Raw genomic sequence first — 22,826 nt, 5'->3', positions numbered from 1 at the left:
AGCGGAAAGGGGTGAGCGAGCGGTCACGTGCTCGGACAGTCACGTGCCCCGGCTGGGGCTCCCTGTGCGCCTGCGCCGCAGCGGGGCGGGGCGGAGTGTGTTGCCGAGCGTGCGCGTGGGCGTCGCGGTCGTCTTCTCCGCGCACAGGTTAGTGCTTCGCGCCGTCCCAGCCGGAGGTGTGGGCTCCGGTCGGGGACTCAGGGTTTAGCCGGGAGTCCGAGGCACCTAGGACAAACACTCCCGAGCCCGCGCTGGAAGCAGGGCATGGTAGTAGCTGCCAAGATGCATGAAATCACCTTGAACTTAGGAAGTGGAAGACGTGCTTCCAAAGGTCAGCACCATTTGCCCGCTGAATCTAACCCGGATGCAGCCGCTTTTTGAATTGATGGTATTCCACATTTACAAAATACATACACAATGTATTTTGGTCCACCACCAACCCTAGCCCTCCTTCAACCCCCTATGCCTACCCATACCCCACTCCCAGCTTAAGGTCTTTTATATAAAACACTGAGTGCAATTAGTGCTATCCTTAGGCACATGGGCATATTATTCTTAAAGATAAATGCCCAAGAACGGTGGCTGCCTTGTTTTACTTTAAAAATTTAGTTAACACTTCTGTATCCAAGGACACTACTGTCACTGAATACGGGACAATCACAGAAATCTGTTTTGAGGAGAGACAAAAAACAAAACAAACAAAACAAAACTCCTTTATTGCTTTCCGATATCACTGTTTCTATCTAAGGAAAATATATGTCTATATATCATATATATAATTTTATATGTAATATATATAAAACATTTGCCACTCCCAAGTATAAGGGATGTATGCCCATTTCCAGAGCATAGCATAATGCTTGGCACATGGTAAGGACTCGCTCCATTTATAGCCATTGCATGGATTAATAAACTAAAAACATGAAGTATGTAAGGGATGCTGAATACGAGAACAAAGTAGACAATGGTGAGAGAATGGGTGGGTGTTGGTTTTAAGTATTAATCCCATCACTCCAGAGGCAGAAGCCAGCCTGGTTTACAAAGCAAGTTCCAAGAAGGTCAAGGTTATACATAGAAAGCCCATCTCGAAAATCCCAAATGGATGGGTATTGGTTATATCTATTATGCCCAGTCATTGAGGGAGACCTGAAAGAGTCCTTGGGAGAAGAGCTTGAGGACTGGTGAGTATAAAGACTGGAAAGTGGAGAGGGGACATTCCTATAGGAAATGCCACAATGGTGCAGAAGGCCAGGAAAATATATGCTCTGAAGGCTGTCGTAGGGGCTTTGGCTTTTATTGGAAATGTAAAGCCATCATCCAGGTTGACACTGGAAAGGGATAGGATTGTAGTTAAGGTCTCAGAATTTTTGCTGGAGTTCGTTCTGAATAAGCTGTAGGAAGCTGAGAACAGAGGCAGGGGACCAGTGTACCAGGTGCCTTCCTTCTGTGTGACAAGCTGCCAGAAGAGCTGAAGGGAGGAAGGGTTTGCTACTCGGCTCCAGTCCCTCAGGGCAGATTAGCCATGGAGGCAGGAGCCATGCGTTGTTCAACTAGAAAGTGGTGTGATGAAGCCTTGGCAACCCACCCCATGATAGTCCTACCCACATTTCAGTGGGTCTTCCCTCCTCTTCACCTGCTCCAGAAAGTCTGTCAACGAGCATAAGGGTGTGTCCATGGTGAGTCTAAAGCTGGTCAGATAAAGGTCAACCATCTTCAGCAGGTAAGTGGCTATTATAACCATCCTTGGAAACAAATAGAAACGTGGGGCCATAAAGGAATGTTTAAGCACAGGTTGGTGTATGTGCATGTATGCATATGCATATATATATTGGTTTTGTTGAAGTTTTTATTTCTTTGGTTGATTGGTTTTTGAGAGATTCCATATGTATTTCTCAGGCCAGCCTTGAACTCACCTGTCTCTGCCTCCTAAGTATTTGATATTCTTGCAAAGTAATGAAGAGGTTCTATCACCTCTCTTTTAGCATCTTTGTTATTTAGAGTAGATGAGTAAATGGAAAAGTAAAAGTGTTTTGCAAGACTGAGAAAACTAGGGCCTTGCTTCTCCTAAATAAGTACCACCAAACTGTGGTCTCAGCTACATGTATTTTAATATGATATATACTAATGTATATCAATAAAATGTTATTAATATGTAGTATATATTAAATGTGTGTATGTAGTTAGCTAGTTAGTATCAGGTCACAATATTTCTGTTTTACAATTTTTATGAGTATTTTGTTTTGTTTTATGAACGTTTGTACACCATGTGCATATCAGAAGAGGGCATCAGATCCCCAGAACTGGAGTTAGGCAGTTGTGAGCAGCCATGTGGGTGCTGGGCATTGAACCTGGGTGTTCTACAGGAACAAGTGTGGGTGGCATGGGTGGCACAAGACTTTCATCCTCACACTCAGGAGGCAGCCAAGCAGGTCTCTATGAGTTTGAGGACAGTTTGTTCTACAGTGAGTTTGCATCCCAGGCCAGGTAGGTTGCATAGTGTGAGCCTGTGTCGCTGACACCAAACAGAAAAGAGCCTCCAGCCCATGTAGGATAAATTTTCACAGACAATGTATTTCCTAAGGAAATGTGTGTACTTTAAACATATGTTCAAAGCCCAGCCTGATTTTTTAACTCTTCTTTCAGCTTAAGATGTGATCATGCCAGCCAGACTTCTCCAAACCCTGGCAAGTTTTCACAGCGCATCAGCAAAGGCTCATCAGTGCCAGAGACTTACTCGGCTCACATTAGGACCACTTCCGAAATTTGAAAGTACAGCATGCCACAACGGCCTGGCAATGCAGCAACATTTAGACTCCTTTTTCCCAAGTATAACAGCTGACAGTTTGAATAAGCCACAGACCCTGGAAACAAGCCGGATAATATCGGACACAAGCGGACTCTTTCCATTAAATGCTGTCCATTGGTTGGATGGGAAAGAACACCGGCCAAGCACGCACCCCTTTAGGACTTACAGGAACGTGGCCCACAACCCAGATCTCTTGTGTCCCAAGTGGTTTGTAAAAGCAGTGAAAAGACACCAATCGTCTGTGTCAAATGAAGCACTTGTTCCCAAACAAGACCTTCCACAGATCAAGAGGCCGCTGAAAGCATCCCGGACCCGGCAGCCGTCCAGGACCAACCTTCCAGATCTATCTGTGAATGAGGTAAAGCCTACTATTGCTGAGGCCCTTAAGTGCACCAGCCCTCCTGTGCCCACTAACCCAGTATGTGCTGCACCACAGCTCACCGCTGGCGCAAGAACACTGGGCAACCAGCTCAGAATTCTGTACAAAACTTTTGAAGCCTAACATAGTCAGACCTGTGAAAAGCTTAACTTGCTGGAGTCAGTTGCCTATATCAGAAGTGTGGCGCTGAGAGGCCTCATCATTATTGAGGAGGGCTAGTTAGGCCAGGAGGATATAGCATAGTTTGTCCTCCGATCAGTCCTGTACTACAAATCAGGTCACGCCCTCAGATAGGCAGGCCACTAGTTATTGCATGCCAGGGAAAACTGGATCCTTTGTGGACTGAGGGACCTCGGCTCCTGCAAGGATAGTGACATTAGCTGCTTATGCTGATGTGAATGGAGCCACAGATCCCCAGGACTAGAGAACTGAAGTGTCTTTTCTTTCAACCCGGCTTCCCCTTTCCACTGTGTGCCTGATCCCACCACTGTGTGATGTGGCTTCTCTTTCAGAGATGCGCAGCCCACCTTTTTCACTAGCAGAAGTGGGTTCTTCTCTAACGGGAGCTGGGATCGGCCTCCATGTAACTCGTCCTCACTAAACTCTTTACGTGCACCTCTGAGGTTCACACATGCTTTGCAGAGCTGGCTTTGCAGAGTTCCCTAGCGACGTCCAGTTGCCATTGGAGGTGCTTGAGCCCTTCACTAACCTTAGTCTGTGATCATCCCCAAAACAGGACCTGATGCAGTGCACGGCGTTTGCAACAGCAGATGAGTATCACCTGGGAAGTCTGTCTCAAGAGCTGGTCTCCTGTGGCTATGTGGAAGTGACAAGCCTGCCTAGAGGTACTGTCCTGAACTAGCGCCAAGTACACTAGGTGTTAGAAGCGACTTTCCTGTGATGGCGTTTCTAGTGTACATCTGTTCCCATTTCGTTTTCCTCTGATTTGTGTTATGAAAATAGTCCTAGCCAGGCATTGTGGTGCATGCCTTTAAACCCAGCACTTGGAAGGCAGAGGCACTCGGATCTCTGAGTTTAGAGCCAGCATGGTCTACACAGTGAGTTCCAGGACAGCCAGAGCTATAGAGTGAGGCTTTATCTCAGGGGGAAAAATGGTCTCAAAGGCCTTTATTCAAATGACATGATTAAACATATTTGTAGAGGATTTTTGGATTAAGACAAATGATATTAACTGATAAATGTTTTTAAAAGTTATTTTTAAAGCCAGGATATGGCTTTAAAATAAAAGACAGGACCTGAGAGAGGCTTTAAAAGAAATTATTAGCCTAATACTTTTTTTAAAAAGAATTATCTATCTATCTATCTATCTATCTATCTATCTATCTATCGAATGTATATGAGTTCACTGTGGTTATCTTCAGACACCAAAAGAGGTCATCAGATCCCATTATAGATGGTTGTAAGCAACCAACCATGTGATTGCTGGGACTTGAACTTGGGACCTCTGGAAGAGCAGTCAGTGCTCTTAACCACTGAGCCATCTCTCCATCCCTAGCCTAATACTCTTAAGGAGAGAAAAGGCAAAAGTTAAGCACATGAATATAAGAAAGAAAACTACCTTAGTATTGTAGGAAAGTTTGGAGGACCCTTGGAGACTGGTTCAGCCAGGTTGTGGTGCACACCTTTAATCCTAAAACTCAACAGGTAGAAATCAGATCTCTGGGAGTTTAAGGGCAGCCTTGTCTACACAGTGAGTTCCAGGACAGCCAAGGCTATGTAGAGACCCTGACTCAGAAACCAAATCAAAAAAGACTCATTGGTCTTTTAACCCATAATGGGTTGAAATGACATGTGTTTCCATTGTTAGTTGTATGAACAGGCTGTATTTGATGACAGAACAAATTGTCTTAGAAGAACAAAGCTCTGCCCAGAAACCCTAAGATGAAAACCTGGTCGGGGGCAGCCATGACTGATGTTGAAGGCTGTCACTGGTGTGGCTCTGGTGTTGACATTGCGCTTTCGATACTTGAGGCTATGAAGGTAAACTGTCTTGTTAGTATAAAGTGTTTAGGGGAGCTGGGCATATGCTCTGAAAGGTTGTTAGGATTTTGTCCCCATCAAAAACCCAGCCAGGAACTTTAGGCTTTGAGAATCCTGATGTGAGAAACCAAGTGTAATGTCCGCACTCGAGAGGCTGTAGAGAACTGTGAGGGGTAGGCCAGGCTGGGGTATGGCTAGGTGGTCTCAAACACACCAGAACTAAGAAGAAATTGTACATAACTGTGTATAAATTAGTAACAGTGTTTTAATTGGGATATATTGTTCACAGCTTACATTACAGAATATATGCTTATAAGAACAATTAATTACACCAGTATATCTAAAATGAATATTGATACATTTTACAACATTTGAAAGACTAAAAATTATATGGCTACAGGTGACTATACTTGTAATTTTCATGATTAACCTAGCTAGGTTTTGACATTGTCACACTTGTTTTCTTTGTGTTTCCTTTTGTCCAAACTTTATACAATTTAAAGTTAATAGGACTGGGGATGTAAACCAGTTGTTACTGTTTGCCTAGCATGCACACAGCCCTGGGTTTGAACGCCAACGTCACTAAAAACCAAGCATGGTGGTGAACACCTGTAATCCCAGAAGGTGGGGACAGAAGACCAGAGGTCATGGTCATTAGTTACGTGCTGCCTTGGAGGCCAACCTGAAGCGCGTGAGACCTTGTCTAAAAAAGTAGGAGATTTCTAAGTCATTTAAAGAAATAATGTACTAACTCTGTGTATTTCGTTTTAATTTTGTAGAAAGATATGTAATTCTTGACCTATAGTTGTATTGAAACTAAATTATGACACTCATTAACTGGACTACTGGCTACTGACTCAGCCTCCATGTAAATGAGCAGTTGCAGACAACACTGCTAGTACTGTCGGTTCGAGAACGTTCTGAGGAAGTAGTTTCTCACCTTCTCTTCATTTTCTAAGACTTCTATTTTAAAAAGCATCTTATTATATGTGTGAGTGTTTTGTTTTTTTCTGTCTGTACATTGTGTGCACACTTGGTGCCCTCCAGAGTCCAGAAGGTATTAGATCCCCTGAGACTGAAGCTACAGATGGTTGTGAGCCACTGTGAGGTGCTCAGAATTAAACCGAGGCAGTGCTCTTAACCTGCAAGCCATCTCTCCAGCCCTCTGCCATTTATTTTTATTAGCGTGCACGTCTCTGCGTGTGCATGCACATGTGTGTGCCAGAAGATGGCCCTTGAGTACCCGGAGCTGGAGTTACAGTAGTTGTGAGCCATACAGCATGGTTTGGGAACCAAACACAGGTTCTCCGCAAGAACAGCAAACAGTCGTTTAACCATGTTCACGTGTTCAAGCCCAGGATCTTAAGCAGAAGGTGATAACTGTGGAGCACTTGGGAATGGGACGTGATCCTAAGAACAGGTTGAAGCGTGCACAGGCTGCCAGTCGCCCGTGTCACTAGGACGCAGCTTTGACTGGTGTTTTACGTCACAGATGCAGCAAATATCTTGGTGATGGGTGTGGAAAGTTCTGCAAAAGAAGGTGATTCCGGAACAATATTCTTATTCAGGTAAGACAGGAATGGTATGGCTTTGGGAAGGTGGTTTGCACCCAGATACTTTAGTGTCTAGGATGGGGTGCGCCTCTCCTGGGATCTTCCTATGGAGACAACATTGCTAATACTCTAGGTTGTAGAATGTTCTAGGTCATCTTTTTATAAAAGGTTTATTTATTACTTTATGTGTATGAGTGTTTTTGCCTACATATATGTCTGTATACCACATGCATGCCTCTCTGAGAAGACCAGGAGAGGGTACTGGAACTGGAGTTGCAGATAATTTTAAGTAGATAGGTGGGTGCTGGGAACAGCACTAACTGTTCAAACAAGAGCTGGGAAGGAAAGCAGCACGTTCTCTTAACCACTGAGCCATCCCCAGCCCCGATAGAAGTCATCTTATAAAATGAAAGTTTTAAAAATAAGTTTTAACAAACTTTAGTAAAACAAATAAATCATCTTTGCCCTTTTGAGGCTCCATTCCTGGGGCCCTTCCTTTCCTTCTGCGGCATTTCAGCTTGCCTGTCAGTTATGTAAGAAAGGGACGCTGGTTCACATAGTTTTCCCTTTTCAAGATCGGAATGAGTGACAGTGGCAGTAGCAGCCACATAAAATACATGCTGTCCCATTTTGTAACTGAGAAAAGGGAGGGTCAGATGCATTTGGGGACAAGTAACTAGCAGAACAGAAAGATGGATATGCTTTAGAATGTAAACTCACACCCAGTGCAGTAACTCACACCCATATACTCAAGCCAGTCTTATGATCAGTCAAGTAATTTTATTCACTTGCATTCTCTGTGTGCTCTAGAGCAGTGGTTCTCTAAGACCATCAGAAAACAGATGTTTTTATTATGGTTTGTAATGGTAGCAAAATTATAGTTCTAAAGTAGCAACAAAAAAAATAATTTTATGTTTAAGGGTTCTCACAACATGGTGTTAAAGTGTCGCAGCATCAGGGAGGTTGATAAGCACTGTAACAGAGCTACCTAAACACAGCTTTCAGTGTGACTCTGAAGAATGTCTTCTGGGCTCTAGAGAGGCTCAGCAGTTCAGAGCACTTGCTATTCTTGCAGAGGACCCAGCACATTCAGTGCTCAGCACATATATTGGTGATTCGCCACCATCTATAACTCCAGTTCCAGATCTGTCCCTCTTATCCGACCCTTTGTGGGCACCAGTCACTCATAGAGTGCTCATACAGACAGGGAGGCAAAAGAAATAACCTAAAAGAATGTGTTTTCCCTTTGCTGAGGCTGACTGTCCTGTTCTTGGATCAGGGAAGGAGCTGCTGTGTTCTGGAATGTAAAAGACAAAACTGTAAGTATAATAAATAGAAACGTAGAACTATAGTATTCGAAGGTTAACTTGTCACTGGCACTCAGCAGTCTGACCTGGAGTACAGGGCCACACATCACGCACAGCTTTTCTGTGCACCACACAGTACTTATCCCATTTTCCTCATCTTACAAAACTTTCCATTATTTATACGTGTTCTATACATGATACACTATTTGTCATCCAGAACTCAGTAGGTGGAGGCAGGAGGATTATGAGATAGAAGCCAGTACCTGAGTTAGAAAATCTGCCTTCAAAAAGAAAAACAGGCATGGTGGTACATGCCTGTAATCATGGCGCTTGGAAATTGGAATAGAAGGGGTTACATGAAAGGACCACACCCCTTCTCTCCCCCTGAAATCCCAATCCTCAGAGGGAGCCATGAACAGTCTCAGAGCAATCCTTCTGTGTTCTCAGATTTACTAAAAGGAGGGAGATACAGGCACCACAGGGGAGGGAAGGCGGGATAACAAAGAGGATGTGTCCAAGTGGCTGGCTGGCGCTATAGAGACAGAGAGGCTGATAACGGGCCCCGCCTTATGAGAACTCATGAACATTTAAGATTCTAAAAGGAAAAGCTACTTTGGAGAGTAATTTGGAATACTTACCAGGATTCTAAGCATGCATGTCTGTCTCCCCCACCCTCTGTGTTCTCTCCCCTTCCCCTTGTTCCCTTCTTTTCAGTACTAACAGTCACACTTCTAGGAAGTTGGGCTGTAACCTTAGCCCTTAGCAGCTCTTCAAGAGATACCTCACAGCAGGAAGACATGAGCCTCAGGATTGACGCCCTGAGAAGGCAGAGACTGGAAGTCATCCCACAAGGACAGAATGTCCATGTGTGTAGTATTGGAGTGGTGGTGCTGCTATCCACTAAACCTCCTGAAAGACAGACAGACACACACACACACACACACACACGCACACACACGCACGCATGCATGCACGCATACACACACGCAGCCTTCTACTTTAATGTGCCTTAAACAGCATAATGGCTAACACACGCTCCCTCCAATATTGTTGAGTTATGACTTATTAAAACCTACGTTCTATCTTGCCCTCCATGGACCCAGGCCAGTAGACTTCATGGGCCATGATCCCCAACTCTCTTTTTTATTGGTTATTTTATATATTTGCATTTCAAATGTCATCCCCCCGCCCCGTCCCCAACATGTGGGCAGTGTCTTGGTCTCTCTGCCCTGCACTTCACAGGTGGGAACCTTTTTTCAGGACAATGACAATTCTCTTCTTCCTTCTACTTCTCCTCCTCTGTCTTCCTGCCCAGCTATTGGCTACTGGCAACTTTATTTACCAATTAGAACCAGCTCAAAGCAGGGACCATTTGTGTCTCACACGCAGACATGCAAGTTGTAATTTTGTAGCTCAATTAACATAATATAAGCAAAAAACAAATCTACAATATAATCTCATTCATATTAAAAACAAATTACACACATGCTCATAGAAAAACGGGTGGATGCACGTGAGATCTGCCCTTAGCCCTGCAGAAGCAAATATGTAAAGAATATTCAGTGTTTAATCACAGCTACCTCAGGATCAGGACTAGGGACCATTTTCTACACCTTTATGTTGCTTTAGCTGTTCTTAAATTTAGCTTGTGTGTGAGTGTTTTTCCTGCATGTTTGTATACGCGTCCTGTCAATGCTGGATGCCTAAGGGAGTCAGAAGACAGCATCAGGTCCTCGGGAACTGGTTTATAGTGGTTTATAGTTAATCAGGATGTGGGTACTGAGAACCGAACCCAGGTCTTCTGCAACAAATACGGTAACCAATGAGACATCTCTCCAGTCCCTGTTGCTTTAGTTTTTACAAGTAATTTGTCTGTACAGTTTTTTAAAAGAGACTTAATAAACTAGTGGTAGGAGTGATTTTCTTTCAGTTGATGAATAATGGTCATTTTTCTTTTCTTTTGTATGCTCATCTGCTCTTCCCAAATGTCAGAATAAATAAATATCCCATAGGTTAGTTTACTTGTCATGGTGAACTTGTCTTTTCCTTAAAAGCTAAGACTCAGAAAACATGCTGCTGAAGTGGAGGGAGCGTCACGTGTAGATAAACCCATGTGGTTCATGAGGGAGTCGATGTAACGCAAGCAAATGTCCTTCTCTCCTAGATGAAGCATGTGATGCAAGTTCTAGAGAGACACGAAACCCAGCCCTACGAAGTGGCTCTGGTTCACTGGGAGAATGAAGAGCTGAACTACGTAAAAACAGAGTGAGCAGTTTCTCTGCATGTGCATGAGGAGGGTGGGAGAGCTGTGAAGCCACGCAGAGGCCATTGCGAGTCTGTGGAGAGCCTTCAAGCTACTGGTACACACCCAGCACCCACACCGAAGAACAGGATTTGTTTTCAGCTTCTCACAGTATCAGCTCATTCAAACAAACAGAAGTTTACTCCACACTTCAAAGCTTGTTCTTTGTAAGCCACCTAAATTAACAACATAGCACCACATTCTCTCCAGGATGAGTTTTTAGACTGTTCCAGGAAGGATTTACTTTGAAGTAAATCTGTGTTTTTTCCAGCTGACTTTGTGACAGAGTATATGAGGGTACAGAGAAGCATTCTGAGGACTGTGAGGGCCTGACAGCCATTCTCAGGTGAGGCAGGGCAACAGCCTGGCTGAGTTCTTCATTGTAGTTGGGGATCTTCCTCAGCCTCTGTGCTGTGACTTCCGGCTTAGCCCATTAGGTCTAGTCTGTTGGCTCTGTGGGATTACTCATCTACTATATTTTTCTATTGGGTCATTTTTTTCCTGATGTTTTACTGATGAACATTTGACAATAAAGTTTGCTGTGGAATTGAAGAGACGGCTCAGTGGTCAAGAGCATTTGCTGCTCTTGCAGAGGACCCAGTTCAGTTCCCAGCACCCACATAGTGGCTCAACAGCTGTGTATTGGTGAGGTAGAGTAGCTCAGACATGTTAACAGCACTCAGAAGATGAGGCTGGAGAATTCCCATGCTTGAGCTAGCCTAGGCTACAGTGTGATACTGCCAGACTATAGTAAAAAAGTTCGCAGTACACAAGCTTTATCTGATTACTTTTGCAGGTTAATTCCTAGGGATAGAATTGTGTGGGTCAAAGGGTAGGAGGGCATTTATAAAATGTAGTAAGGAACTGTTGCCAGGCTGGCGACACACACCTTTAATCTCAGAAGGCAGGGGCAGGTGGATCTCTTGAGTCTATAGAGCAAGTTCCAGGACAGCCAGGGCTGCACAGAGAAGCGTCAAAGAGGCTTCTAGTAAAATGGTGAGGTGTTTTTCTTTTCTTTTTTTCAGAAGAGCAGCTGCCTTTAAGATTTGGAACATGCTTTTTCTTTTCTTTTCGTAGGGGACAATCAAAACTGCACAGAGGGGAAATCAAGCTAAATTCTGAGCTGGACTTGGATGACTCCATCCTAGAGAAGTTTGCTTTCTCCAACGCTCTTTGCCTCTCAGGTAAACTGCGCTGCCGTGCAGATGACACATCAAGTTAGGAAACACCGGATAATGATTCCGGATTCTCAGGACAGCCCGGATACTCCTTTTCTCTTTAAAATGTGAGAATTGTATTGTCAGCTGATTGGCCGTTCCTTGTTACTGTATTGATAAAGCTTCCTGGGGCTGCCTTGTCCTCTCCTCTCCACGGCTGCTCTACTCAGTGCTGTACTTCAGAGACAGCCCGGCCCCGTGTACTGAGATCTGGAAACCAAGGCTGGAAGGACTGCTTCTGCGCAGCCTCGAGGTGCTGTGATTCACTCCCAGTCCTGAGAAGTACAGGGAAGACCATGAAAGTCTAATCCCCGCCTCGCACACAGCACTGCCTGCAAGGACTCATGGGACCTGCATCCTTTGGGTTTCTGAGGCATGAGAAAACAGGGAATTCTAGGGATATGCTGTGTTCTGCCAACAGACTTAGGAAAGTGGAATCCCTCCCTTCTTTTCCTCACAGCTGTCTTTGATCTTCTTTAGCTTTATAGTTTTAGTTCTTTGGCTTTTTTTTCCTTTTTGGTTTTGTATTAAAATTACTAAAAAGTCCATTGTTGGGCGATGGCACACACCTTCAATCCAAGCACTCAGGCAGTAAGGGCAGCCAGAGCTACACACACAGAAATGCTGTCTTAAAAACCCAAAAGTAAGTGAAAAAATAATTAATTGAATAAGTAAAACATCATGTGACATTTCACTGCCTTCTCTTGTCTGGGTCATACTTAGATGGTGAAAACATCATTTTTATGGCCTGGGTCGGGCTCGAACTATCAAGGCTCAGGCGGCAGGTATGAGCTCCATGCCTGGCCTCACATCTGCCTCTTAGTGACGGGCAGCAGAGACACCGTGCACTCGGAGTATGCGGACATGATGTAAGAACCCCCCCTCCCTTCGCTCTTTCCACAGTGAAACTGGCCATTTGGGAAGCAACACTGGACAAATTCATTGAATCTATTCAGTCCATTCCGGAGGTAACTACGTCAGCTCTGGGCTTTTTATCAGTAACTGCTTTCTTGAGGGAAAGTACTAATTGCTCTATATGATAACGTGCATGTTTGAATGTAAATAGTAACTAGAAAAGCTCCAGAGACCACAGTAAAACACTTTCAGTTACATGTAAAACGATGAAGAATCAGGAACTCCACACTGGTCTTGACTTGAAAATTTAAAGTTACTTTGCTGTGACTGCCATGTTTTCGGAGTGATTCGGTAAGGGACAACACTGTGACCCTGTGAGTCGCACAGCACACAGTCCCAGGCTTTTACCATACAGAACAGGACTAATCACTGTTGGGGAACAAAGCCCACTTTTCAGTCAAGAGATACAGAATGGGCTGCAGAGATGGACGAGTGATTGAGAACTCTGGCTGTTCTTGCAGATGACCTGGGTTCCCGGCACCCAGATGGCGGCTCACACTGCTTATAACCCCAGTTCCAGGGAATCCAGTACTCATTTCTGACGTTCACTGGTACTAGGCACTCATGTCATGCAGAGATGTACATGCAAGCAAATACATAAAATAAAAATAAATCTCTTTAAAATGAGAGATGAAGGATGTTTATCATTGAAAAGCGAAAAAGGATAATATTAATATTCTCTTATTGTAAACATAAACCTAGGAAAAGGAACATTTTAGGGAGAAAGAGTTATTTTGGTTCAGTTTGGTAGATTCATTCTGTAGTGAAGTAGGTGCACTGGTTTCGGCCTTGGTGAAGTAGCACCGTGTGGCCAGGAGCACCTACTGGGACAAGGTGCTCACTTCATAGTGGCCAGGGAGCAGCAAGAAGGGAGGCACAGGATCCCAGTAGCCCTTCAAGGCTGTGGAGCCAGTGGCCTAACATTTTCCATTCTCCAGAGCCACAGCTTGTGGATAAAGCCTTGGGCAGATGACCTCTGTGGCCATTCACAGTGTGGGCAGTTCAGAAAGGATGGACAGCCTGAGCTCTTGAGCTGCCTTAAGACATTTCACCTGGGCAAGGCATCTAAACTATTCACAGGGAACTGGCTACTTAGACCTAGCATTATCAGAACGCTGTTTGTGCGGTGTTCCGCTGGTGCCTGGAGGACTGACAGACTATCCAGGAGTCCTCCCCACCCAGGGTACAAAAGCTTTGCACGGGCATCTTTGTGTAAAATGTCAGTCTTTGCTATGATGTTGTTATGTGCCTGCTGGAAGAGGTGTGGTTTTTAGTACTTTCTGACCGTGGTTCATGGGATCCACAGAGGCACATCCTACATACTCGGACCTTGTGTATGTGGTTTTGGGTTTTTGTTTTGTTTTTCCAAACAGGCATTAAAAGCTGGGAAGAAAGTCAAACTGTCTCATAAAGAAGTTATGCAGAAAATGGGTGAGCTCTTTGCCCTCAGGTAAAATGTTCTCTTGTAAATGAAAGAATTCCTTTTCGAAAAAGCATTTACTATAAGCAGGAAAAATGTCCTTCCCCCCACCTCCAGCCTCAACTCCCATGAGGAGCAGGCAGGCTGTTAGGACTTTCGGGAAACCTGATGGGTTCCAAAGAGCAAAACTCATCTACATTAAACTCGTCAATCAGCACAAGACCCCCAGGAAAACAGGACAATAGTTCCAGGAAGTCTTATCCTTTACTGAGGCTGACAGGGTACAGTGGTACAGGTGAGGAAGGGCTTGTCACTTAACTGTGTCGAGTTCCTGTCTTTGTGAAGGGATGCATCCTTGTTGCAGAGGTCTCTCTGGGCTGTGGAGTGCCCAAAGCTCCTTGACCATGTTTTCCTGAGAACTGTCTTCCCACAAGCTTTGACCAACCACAGCAGAGCGGTCCAGCAACTCAGCATCCGTTTCTCATTGCAGGAACGCTCATTCATATCCATTCATAACAAGCGTCCAATAGAGCCGTACGGACTTTATGTCCTGAGAGAAGGAAGACAGTCTGTATTCCCCCATTCTTCAATATACGCATAACCTATAAGCAAATTATAATGCCCAAACTCAAAAGTTAGGACTAAATAGATTTAATTATCAAATCGAATAGTTTCTACAAAGCCTGACTTTCCTTACCCTGTTGTTTTAATCTTTACAATGTAAGTGCTTATGTGTTATTACAAAGAGTATAACAGGCCAGCAGGTGGCTCATTGTTGAGGTGCTTGCCAGCAAGCTTGGCAACCAGAGTTTGATTGCAGAACCCAAATAAAAGCTTGGAAACAAAGAGGCAGTCCACAAAGCTGTCCTCTAACCTCTACCTGCTTTGCATCTCTCTCTCTCTCTCTCTCTCTCTCTCTCTCTCTCTCTCTCTCTCTCTCTCTCTCTCTCTCTCACACACACACACACACACACACACACACACCTACACATACAGTTAGACATATAGCTACACACAGACCACAGACACACATCAAAATAAACCCTTTTTAAAAAAAGAGATATAATGATCTGTGAAAAGAAAACAAAGCTAAGTATCTTAGGTAAAAAGTTAGGTCTTGAGGCTAGAGAAATAGCTCAGCGGTTAAGAGCACTGACTGTTCTTCCACAGGTTCTGAGACCAATTCCTAGCAACCATATTATAGCTCACAACCATCTGTAAAGTGATCAGATGCCCTTTTCTGGTGTGTCGGAAGACAGCTACAGTGTACATAAAATAAATAATTTTTTTTTTTAAGTTAGGTTTTGGGACTGCAGTTGTACCTCAGTTGGTAGCATGTCCTAGCATGCAGAGTCCTGGCTTTGAGCCCCAGCACTTCGTGGAAGCAGGAGGGTCAGAAGTTCAAGATGATTCTTAAGTTAGTAAGCAACTTTGAGGCCAGGGTAGATTACAAGAGACCTTGTCTCTCTCCCTTTCTTTTTCTTCTGAGATGAGCTCTGTAGACCAGGCTGTCCTCAAACTCAGAAATCTCCCAGTCTCTGCCTTCCAAGTGCTGGGATTAAAAGAATGCACTAGCACACCTGGCTGAGACCATGTCTTTAAAAAGTTAAAAATTACCACATATGGTGGTGCATGTCTTTTAATCCTATTACTCTGGAGGCAGGAGGAAGCAGAGGCCAAGCTGGTGTATATATACAGTAAGTTCCAAGTCAGCCAAGGGAGAGCCTGTCTCAAAAAGGAAAAAGTAAACAAGTTGCAGATTATTATATGGTATTATTCCATTTGCATAGCAAAAAATACTTCTCTTAATATAAACATATATACAATCTGTACATGGAGAAATAGCCATACAAAATTGTTTGCAGGCCTGCCTTATCCTTGGAGAGTAAAGGGTTTTTGCATTGTTTGGTGGGTTAAACAGACCCACTATATTTCTGCTTTCTTCTCTAACATATATTTTAGAATGAACAGCTACTTGTATTTATTTTACTGTATCAACCAATCACTAAATGAGAGAATGCTGTACTGCTGGATCTCATGAAGGCATTTTCTCAACTGAGGCTCCTTCTCTGAAGACTCTAGCTTGTGTCAGGTTGACACACAAAACCAGCCAGCACACTATACAACATCAATTTCTATTAAACTAAGTAACTTTAAAGAAAGCTCAGACATCTAAAAAGGATAGGTAAAATTAAGAGGCTGAGCCACTGTGGCAGCACACACCCAACATAATACACTAGAGACTGAGCTACGTAGTGAGTTCCAGGCCAGCCTACAAAGCTAGCAGAAAGGAACCCAGTGTCTTTGTGCCTGTCTTGCGTTTGCATAATGACTGAAAGGATATAGAGGAAGCTTAAAGGTGGTCAGTGAGAAGGGAAAGCTGCAGGTAATAATGAAAATGAGGTTCACTGGTGTTACCTTGTTTCTTCCTGGCTTTGTTTGAGGGTGCACAGGAGTATGTGAGGACACTTCTCCAGTATGTTTTTAAGAGTGACAAAATTTTAAGAGTGCTCACATTACACTGTGGAAATAGGGGCTATATAGTAGCTGATTTTTAATTCTTCATAAATAAGAGGCTAAGCTGTCCCCCCCCCCTTTTTTTTTTATTTAGGCACCGAATAAACCTGAGCTCGGACTTCTTGATCACCCCCGACTTCTACTGGGACAGAGCAAACCTGGAGGAGCTTTATGACAAGACCTGCCAGTTCCTCAGCATCAACCGAAGAGTTAAGGTACGCGGGCCGGTGGCAGTGCGGGCCTAAAATCCCAACACCCTGGAGGCTGAAGCAGGCCAGCGTCTGCTGCGGTTAGCATGACTGGAAATTCCAGCATCTGGAGAGATACCATTTGGATCCCGTTCCTCATTTCCTCTCTGCAGTCACTTTCCAGTCTCTTCTCAGGACAGTTGCTTTTGAGCTCAAGACCAATCTGGACTAGAGCTGCCTTTCAGCCTTGAGCACCTGAAGGAACCATAATAGTTATAAGAGGGGCTTTAGATATGAAGTGTCACACTGTAGCCCAGGCTGGCCTCAAGCTCCATGATCCTCTCTCCTAGCCCTAGTCCTTGGGTTACAAACATGAGTCACGTTTGACGCCACTTCTCCGATTTCTGTGTCCAAGGTTCACTCCTGATATTGCCCTGTTGTCTTTAATGCTTGTTTCCTTGTTTGTTTTGGAAATCAAAGTCTCACTATATTGCCAGGCTGACCTTGAACTTGGGAAGCCTCCTGCCTAGGCCTCCCAAGTAGCTTAACATGTTTGTGTGTTGCACGATGTGTGTGATCCATACTTGTGTTCATTGTAGATGTAGATGTGCACATGCATTGTAGGTACTAGAGGGTAACTCCAGTCTTCTCTGTTGCTGTCCACCTTGAAAGAGTCTGTACCTTTGCATCTGTGTGCACATACCTGTGCAATGAGTGTGTGAGTGGAGAAGCCAGGTGTTAGATCCCTTGAAGTTAGGATGACTGGCAGTTGTTAGAAGCCACCCAGTGTGGTTGCTAGGAACCTAACTCTGAACTCAGGTCTTCTGGAAGAGCAACAATCATTCCTCACTGCTAAGCCATCTCTCCTCCCCACTCCCCATACTCTTCATATGGTTCTTCTCTCACTGTGAATGGAGCTCTTAGTTCCTAAGATGGCTGGCCAGCAAAAATGCCAAGGGTCTTCCCATCCTCAACCCCTTTCCCAGCTCTGGGATTATGGGCATTTGCTTGTGTGCCTGCATTCCTGCCAGCACGCATGCAGATTAGGACACATTCTCCTCCCACTACTTCGGTTTTTGAATCCAGGTTGGCAGGGTTACTGGTAAGTGCCCTTACCTGCTGAGCCATCTTGTAGGCTCTATGCCCAGATTTTTTTTTCTCTTAATCTGGGTGCTAATGACCTGAAGTCGGGTCCCCAAGGTTGTATGAGAAGCATTTTTATCAGCTGAGCCTCCTCTGTTGCCCAGTTAGTGTCCACATCAGTGGGTGAACACCTTGCCGAGAGTATGCATGTGGAAGTCGAAAGCCAACTATTAGGACTCAGTTCTTTCCTTCCTTCCTATGGTAGGAATTGAAGTTCGGTGCAGGCTTAGCAGCAAGGACCTCTACCCCGTTGCTCCCTCTTAATAGTCTGAAAGGTGTTTTGTTTCCTCTTATTCTGTCCTTTTCTAAAGCCTTGAGCTTCTTTCATTGCAGCACTGCAGCTGTGTCCTTCTACCTTCATCATTGCTTCTGTCATCTCACGTGCCACCCAGAAAAGGATGCAATTTCTAAAAACGCTGCACAGTTCACTGGAAGCTATGAATATATCCCTTCTCCAGCCCAGACACGTACCCTTTGCATTAATATTCCCACCCAAGGTGCCCACAGCCCCCACTCATCCTGGTGTTCCTTTGCGTTCCTTCTAATGCAGGAGAGTAGAGATACTTGCCAAATGTCAGGCAAAGACAATCCATGCCACTTTTAGCTGGCTCAGAGACTGATTGCTGGTGCCAGAGGGCTTGTTTCAGTGGGCTCGGTCAAGGTAGTTCCACATACAGATGTCAGACACTTGCTAATCCAGGTCATCTGCACAATGGAACAAGGACGGCTTCTCTAGTTGGAGAAGAGCACACAGGCTGAAGACGTGAGGGAGAAACCACAGTTCTGTGCAAATGAAGCCTCTTCAGCACTGGTATGTGCTAACTGCAGTACACAGGGTTCCCCAGAACTAGCAGCTTAAAGGTCTTTCTTCTCGTTTCGTCATGGGTCAGGACCCCCCACGAGGCTGCAGGCTTGGAAAGGATCCACTTCCTACCTTTTCACATGGCGGTTGCTAGAGTCAGGCCCTCCAGGCTGTTACACTAAGGTCTCAGTTCTCACAACAGAAGCTTCTGCACAAAGCATCAACTATTGTGCATGGAAAGAGCGCTAGAGAACAGCACATGAGGCCGTATCTTACAGCCTAATCACAGACCCAGGCAGCTAGTCCTTTTGCTGTGTTCTGTTTAAAACAGTCAGGAGGCCCGCCCACATTCCAAGAGGTATCTTAGAATCCGCCTTCCAGAATAGCTTTGAGAAAGGAGTTAGTTTTAGCAGCTTACTTTGTAACACTCACCTAGGTCTCTCCATAGGACCCTGGCCACACAGTGAGCTAGGCTGAGACCTGGTCCCAGAGGGTAGGGAGCCTGGCAGGTGGGATAACATGCTGCAGAGGACAAGTGAACTGGTGCTGGGAAGTGGTTACCATGGTTTCTTTAGAATGGGTGTATGTTATGTAAATCATGTCTCTGACAAGTTTTTAGACACAGCCACACTCAAGTATTGCGATTTCCCTTCTGAAGTCTCTCCCTGGGCTTCACTGCAGTAGTTACAATGAGCCAGTGTGACTGTCACTCCTCTGAGAACCAGCCATTCCCACAGAAGCTCAAAGAGCCGATGAGGTTATAGCCACGAGCTCAGGGCTGTCTACTGCTGCCTGCGCCAGCACGCTTCCTGACCCCGGCCCCGCCCTTTCCTTGGTAATTTTCAGCAGCCATACTCCAGCTACATTTCCCTTCCTGGGTCTCCAAGTGATCCCAGGCCCTCCACTGACATTCTCCAGTGTGCTACTTCCCACTAATGTGTAAACCTTATGACTACTGTATTTGTAGAATAAACAGGTGGTTAAGATTTCAAAAGGAAACACATTCTGATTTTGGAATTGCTTTGGCCTGTGCCAAATGCTTGGGTTAATTCAGCTTTGAACCAAAGAAAACTTAGTTTAATTAGGAGACTTCTTTTTTTAAAATGGGGGGGGGGGGTCTATATACCTCTGGCTGACCTAGAACTTGCTATGTAGATCATGCTGGCTTTGAACTCTGAAATCTACCTGCCTTTGCTCTGGGTATTGGGATTTCATAATATTCACCTACAGGAAAGTTTCTCATGTTTGTTTTATGTCTGTCTGTGTGAACTTATGTAACACATGCATGCAGATGCCCAGAGTCCAGAGGGGGGCATGAGAACCCCTGGAATGGAGCTGTGAGCAAGCTGGTACTCGGAACAGCCTAGGCTGCCCTCTGCGGGAGCAGTATCACTCCCAATGCTGAGCCCTTCCCAGGCCCAGGAGACTTTAAAGTTGTTATAGCAACACTGCACAAATTGTTTTTAAAGCAAAGTTGGGAGAGAACATTCTCTGTTCTGTGGTCACACTTGAAATGGAGGACTGTCAGGAGTGAGGATCTTAAAACATGAATACGTACATTATACCAAGACGAAGCAGTAGACGGACCATAGTGCCATCCTAAACATTTATAGGTAAGGACTACAAGGTGGCTCTATCAACTGGTGCGTTCTGTGAGTTGACCTCATTGGTAATGCAGTTAGACACTGTGCCATGCTATAGTCCATGTCTAACTGTACTGACTATAAACGTTCCCTGAGGCTGGAGAAATGGCACAGCAGCTAAGAGCACTGTGCTCCTCTTCCAGAGGTTCTGAGTTCAACCCCCAGCAAGTACATGGTGGTTCACAACCATCTGTAATGGGAATCTGATGCCCTCTTCTGGTGTGTCTGAAGACAGCTACAGTGTACTTATAAAATGAATAAATAAATCTTTAAAAAATAAAAATAAACGTTCCCTGACTTCACACCTTCCAGAAGTGCACAGGCTCCAGGTCAGTACATAGCTGCCAGGTTTAAAGTCAGATTCTACCTGGTTTAACACCCATCCACCCCACTGCAACCAGCTTATCCAAGTCGGCAAACCCAGAACCTTTGCACTTCAGCTAGCTAGTGGTGCCATCTAGTGGCAGGTTTCTGTTACAGGCACTACATGTTTCACTAAAAAGGTAGCTTAAGCTATCTTCAGCAAGCATACCAGAACTCAAACTAGAGAGTAGCACGGCCCCTGTGCCAAAGCAGTCTTTGCCATTCTTGTAACAAAATTCTAGGAAACCCTATTTTTAAAATGCAAAGTATTTTTTCTTTGAACCTGCAATACAGGACCAAGGAGTAAAACTCATTTGGTTGTTTGCCCATCAAGCATGAAGCTTCAAGTTTAGTCACCAGCACTCTTTAGATGTGGTGGTTCATGGAATACCAGCATCCCTGGAGGTGGGAGCAAGAAGACTCCAGGCCACCCCAAGTTACATGAGACCCCCCCCCAACTCAAAACAGTGCTGGAGAGATGATTACCAGAGTTAAGATGCCAGCACCTGCCGGGCAGTGGTGGTGCACCAGAGGAAGCATCAGGGCAGCCAGAGAAACCCTCTCAGAAACAAATCCAGAAACGGACCCCAGCAGCCATATCATATAGCTAGCTTACAAATGCTTAGTCCAAGCTCTGAGTGACCAGTCATCTACACACGTATGCACTTATAAACATACACGATAAATCAAGATTGTATTGCAAAGATGTTTCCAGATGGAGCCACTGAACATTCTTTGCTAACAGCTTTGAGGACTAAGCAGCAAGAGTTTGATGACCTAGCTGTCCTTTTTTTAAAGATTTCTTTTATGTATGAGTACACTGTCACTGTCTTTAGACACACCAGGCTGCCAGAATTTGAGCTCTGGAAGCAGTCAGTGCTCTTAACCACCAAGCCATCTCTCCAGCCCCTAACATCTTTCTTACCTGTATTATCTTTAAATATAAGTGTATGACACTAAGACTTCTCTTGCAGGTCATGAATGAGAAACTTCAACACTGCATGGAACTAACAGACCTAATGCGCAATCACCTCAATGAGAAGCGAGCACTCCGCCTGGAGTGGATGATTGTCATCCTCATCACCATTGAGGTCAGGAGCAGCCCTGTACTTTCTTACTTCATAGTTGCTTTAGATGACGTTTGTAAATGCATGAAGTGTGGTCCCGTATTTTAAAGACAGCATTGGCTCCTTTTAATTCTAAGTTTGCCATGTGGAGCGTAACATCCACTCACCTGCCTGTGCCTCAGCCCTGCAGCCTTGTGAGAAAGGCAGTGCTTTCTCCAGGGACAATCAGTTGCCTGCATTGCTGGTGTTGACTTTTGTCAAGTTGACACATGAAGAATCACCAGGGGGTTGTAAACCAAGTAAAAATGGCCCTTTTTTCTCTTAGAAGCTCCGTTCTACCGGGAAAGTAACTTTCACTTCCTACTTCCTCAGGTAATGTTCGAGTTGGGGAGAGTCATCTTCTGATCTTGTGATCATGAAAGCACCAATTCAAGGGAGTAGTCAAGGTCTGCAGCCAACAAAACCAGCATTCCCTACTGGTGGCGCTTATTCAACCCTTTAAATCCAGGAACTGTCAGTGCGCATGGGACACACACCTGGAATCTCAGGGCTCTGGAAGCCAAAGCAGGAAGATTATAAGTTCCAGACCAGCTCTGGACTATGTAGGGAAACCCAGCCATCTCTGCACTGGGAAAGCAGAGGCAGACTTCCTAGTTTGAGGCCAACAAAAACACAGCAGGACTGACTCAAAATAAACAAATGGAAATGTCATAATAATCCTTTCAGCTCTTAATTATATTGCTACCTGAATAAAAATTCTGACTATGGTGTTTGGATCAACATACTCAAAGTTCAAAAGAATTCCATCATAATTTAAAGAACAGTTAACCACCTGAACATACAGAGTATCTTAGCAAAGACTATGTAGGCCAACTTTGGAAACCACTCCGGAATCATGGTCCTGGCTTAAGTGTTAATACATTTTCTATCTGTAACATGGATAAAGTCTCCCTACAAGCACATGTGCATGACTTGTGCATCATTCACACCAACAGAAAAAAATTTTTTTAAAAGACACTAAGATTACGTCTTATTTTTAGGCATAGTTCTGCCCACCCCACCCCCACCCCTTGACTCTACCAAGTCCGTGTGTGTGTGTGTGTGTGTGTGTGTGTGTGTGTGTGTGTGTGTGTGTGTGTACACGTGTACATCCAGTACTACTTTGCATACACTAAAATGGAATGGAATGTTCATTTTGTGCCT

General features: G+C 44.6%; 1 protein-coding gene across 4 annotated transcripts; it reads left to right on the top strand.

The window, feature by feature from the left end:
* Positions 1-97: 97 nt before the first annotated feature.
* RMND1 (required for meiotic nuclear division 1 homolog) lies at positions 98-22,391 on the top strand. 4 transcript variants are annotated; one of them, XM_080941648.1, is made up of 12 exons: positions 98-147; positions 2,644-3,164; positions 3,922-4,030; positions 6,679-6,754; positions 8,019-8,058; positions 10,211-10,311; positions 11,426-11,532; positions 12,469-12,533; positions 13,854-13,930; positions 16,512-16,632; positions 21,531-21,647; positions 21,996-22,391. In XM_080941648.1, exons 2-12 carry the CDS (start codon positions 2,658-2,660, stop codon positions 22,026-22,028), a joined length of 1,353 nt encoding a protein of 450 aa, XP_080797774.1. In that variant the 5' UTR covers positions 98-147; positions 2,644-2,657; the 3' UTR covers positions 22,029-22,391. The 4 variants fall into 4 exon arrangements, with proteins under 4 accessions (XP_080797774.1, XP_080797775.1, XP_080797776.1 ...); XM_080941649.1 differs by lacking the exon at positions 98-147 and adding an exon at positions 203-331; XM_080941650.1 differs by lacking the exon at positions 98-147 and adding an exon at positions 1,061-1,181.
* The last annotated feature ends 435 nt before the right edge of the window (positions 22,392-22,826 follow it).

Source organism: Micromys minutus, assembly GCF_963924665.1.
Source record: "Micromys minutus genome assembly, chromosome: 30".
NCBI lineage: Eukaryota > Metazoa > Chordata > Mammalia > Rodentia > Muridae > Micromys > Micromys minutus.
The sequence above is the reverse complement of the archived record's forward strand: the minus strand, read 5'-3'. Positions and strand labels throughout refer to the sequence as shown.

What these genes read in the sequence shown, in the direction of transcription:
- RMND1 (XM_080941648.1), top strand. Translation starts at nt 2,658, where the DNA reads ATGCCAGCCAGACTTCTCCAAACCCTGGCAAGTTTTCACAGCGCATCA. An exon ending in AGTGACAAGCCTGCCTAGAG is followed by an intron (nt 4,031 to 6,678) that starts GTACTGTCCTGA and finishes TTTACGTCACAG; the next exon opens with ATGCAGCAAATATCTTGGTG. An exon ending in CAACGCTCTTTGCCTCTCAG is followed by an intron (nt 11,533 to 12,468) that starts GTAAACTGCGCT and finishes CTCTTTCCACAG; the next exon opens with TGAAACTGGCCATTTGGGAA.